The sequence below is a fragment of the Helianthus annuus genome, chromosome 4, assembly GCF_002127325.2.
Source record: "Helianthus annuus cultivar XRQ/B chromosome 4, HanXRQr2.0-SUNRISE, whole genome shotgun sequence".
Lineage (NCBI taxonomy): Eukaryota > Viridiplantae > Streptophyta > Magnoliopsida > Asterales > Asteraceae > Helianthus > Helianthus annuus.
Genome location: NC_035436.2, coordinates 100,124,218 through 100,126,978, shown reverse-complemented (window position 1 = coordinate 100,126,978; position 2,761 = coordinate 100,124,218). Strand labels below are relative to the sequence as shown.

The window sequence follows — 2,761 nt, the reverse complement described above, 5'->3', positions numbered from 1 at the left end:
AGTCGTTGGTTATCACAATTAATTAATCAAAATTAACACCTGTGTGTATGTAGGTCACGATTAAACACATTGTTGAAGTTAACTGCAAAACCTGAAATCTGGAGGAACCATCTTTCTTCTCATTGATTTAAAACACAATTTTTATTCGTTAATTTAGCTATTTCTCAAAATCAAACAAACCGATTTTCTCATTCAGTAATAGTTAATCAATCCTTTTCATTACAACACTTTCCACAGTCCTCCCTTTGTTCGATACCCTGCTTATTCTATACTAATAGTTTAAATAGGGTTTTGCATGTCCTTAACGACAGACATCAAAATGGTGCCGTTGTTGGGGAGGCGTGCACAAAGTGCTTATTGTTAAGTTCTAGTTAGTTCAATATACAAAAAAAAAATCCAAAAATAGTGTCTTTTTAATTTGTTATGTTTTGTTCGGATTTACGCGAGGTTTTCTTGTTTTTATTTGTGCAGGTGATCTAGGAAGTGTATGCATCATACTCGGAATTCTAGGAAATCATCACCATTAGTGTTTGACCCGGAGATCGAAAGGACAGTGAAGCATACAAAGAGAGTACTACATCGTGAGAACAAGATTCTTCGATCACCAACATCAACACTCAAGACAATGGAGAACTCAGCGACTTCGGAGAAACAACCGCAAAACCCACTTCCACAACAACAATTCTCACCAACACCTACCCACCCTTCACCAAACACTACCATACCATTTCCACCACCGCCACCACAGTCAACTCAACCGGTCACTATTCAACATTCCTCACCGTATGTTAGGATTATTGCGGATGATACCTCCATTCCACAGAACCAAAGTCAGCCTGTTATTTCATCAGTTATACCTCCTCTACAACCACAATCTTCCAATTATCAAGTATCTCAATAACAACCGTTTTCATTTAGAGCGTCAATGCGGGAACAACGGGATGGTGCAGATAACTTTGAAGATGAATATGATGAATACGATGGTTGGACGGGTAATCAGAGTAACAGACAAGTGGTTACTATGGGTAGCTATGAGAGGCAAACAGTCGGATTGGGTGCGGCCGAGAGAGTCAATCAAGGGAATGTGGGGTATCAACAATATGTGCAACCAACGCCAATACAACAACAGATACCACAACAATATCACCAACCTGACCCAATCAATCAGCACCCTGTTCCGAGAAGGCCTGTGGTGGATATTCCATTACCACCACCGGTACCTCAGATGCAGGGTCAGGCAAGACCACTGCCACAAAACTTAAACCGACCGGTGATTTTACCGGAAGGAATTCCACGACGAAACAATCAAGGTCCAGTTCGAGGTATAGAGAGCCACTTCAGGCCTGCAATAGCTAACAACCCATCACCGGTTGTGATCCCACAACTACAAGGAGGGCGGTCATTCGAAGTACGAACACAATCAATATCCAGTCTGCCTAAGTTTCATGGTCACGCACATGAAGAACCATATCTACACATTGCTGCCTATGATGCACGTTGCAACACAATCAGCAGCCAAGGTTTCTCAGTTGATGATGTGAAATTGGTACTTTTCCAATTCACACTTGAAGACAAAGCGCAGCAATGGTTTCATTCGCTACCATCAGCTTCGATCTTCACATGGGGCGAAATGCAGCAACAATTTTTAGATGAATTCTATACTCATTTTCGTACTAAAAATGCTAGGAAGGATATTCGGGGGTTTCGACAACAGCCCAGTGAGTTATTTCACGAAGCGTTCAATCGCTTTAAAATGATGCTCAAGAACTGTCCACATCATGGTATCTACTTGTGGGAGCTTATGAATACATTCCACGAAGGCTTAACAGATGAAGATGCGAGGGATGTCAATTCAATATCCAATGGTACTTTTGGAACAAATTACGAAGAGGATGATTAGGAATATTTGGAAAGGGGCGTCAAAACGCACAGCTCAATCTTCTAGAAGTGTACGACATTCGACAGTGAAAGCTGCAGACCAGTTACCGGAGACTGAGGGACCATACCCATTGTGTGGTCATTGTGGGGATATAGGGCACATTGCTGATCAGTGCCCTAACATTATCAGTAATCTGGATGAGGTGAATATGATGCAGGGAAATGGGAACAGGTATTCGGGTTTCCAAGGAATCAACCAATATTACCAGCCCCGAAACCAAAATAATTATCAAGGGGGTAATAATTTGGGTTTCCAACGAAATTACCAGCATAGTAATGGTCAGGTGAATAATGATATGATGGAGATGTTGAAAGCAATTCAACTTGATTTACAAATGTCACACCCCGATTTCCACGTGTCTCACCGGTGGGCCCGGTGGGGGATTACTGTGACGATGTTGGCAACAATATAGTCAAACCACACAATTATATAATGCACAGCGGAAGCATAAGATAAATATATAATTTCAACCTCTGATTGTAACATCAAAATGTATTACAGGGGTTGGATATATCCACAGTGGATCGTAAATAAACATAAAGTATTGTTCCATCAGATACTGCAATCAAGCTTGCGAGACTTATCCCGACGCTAGGGAGCTAATACCAGCCAATTTACGTTTAGGTACCTGCACTTAATCTTTTTGGGGAAAATACGTCAGTTTACACTGGTAAATACATTCAACTGACACATTTGAAAATGTTTATTAAAATTGATTTGAATGCACAAGGCACAAACTCTTTTATAACTTGGGAAAATTCATAATGATCTTGTGAACGTTTTACATGTTCTTTTATGCGTTCAGTAGCCCGGGTCGTGCCG

General features: G+C 41.0%; 1 protein-coding gene across 1 annotated transcript; it reads left to right on the top strand.

Annotated features, from left to right (window-relative positions):
* Window positions 1-925: 925 nt before the first annotated feature.
* LOC110870117 lies at window positions 926-1,900 on the top strand. Its single transcript, XM_022119318.1, has one exon. The coding sequence runs from the start codon at window positions 926-928 to the stop codon at window positions 1,898-1,900; it is 975 nt and encodes a 324-aa protein (XP_021975010.1).
* The last annotated feature ends 861 nt before the right edge of the window (window positions 1,901-2,761 follow it).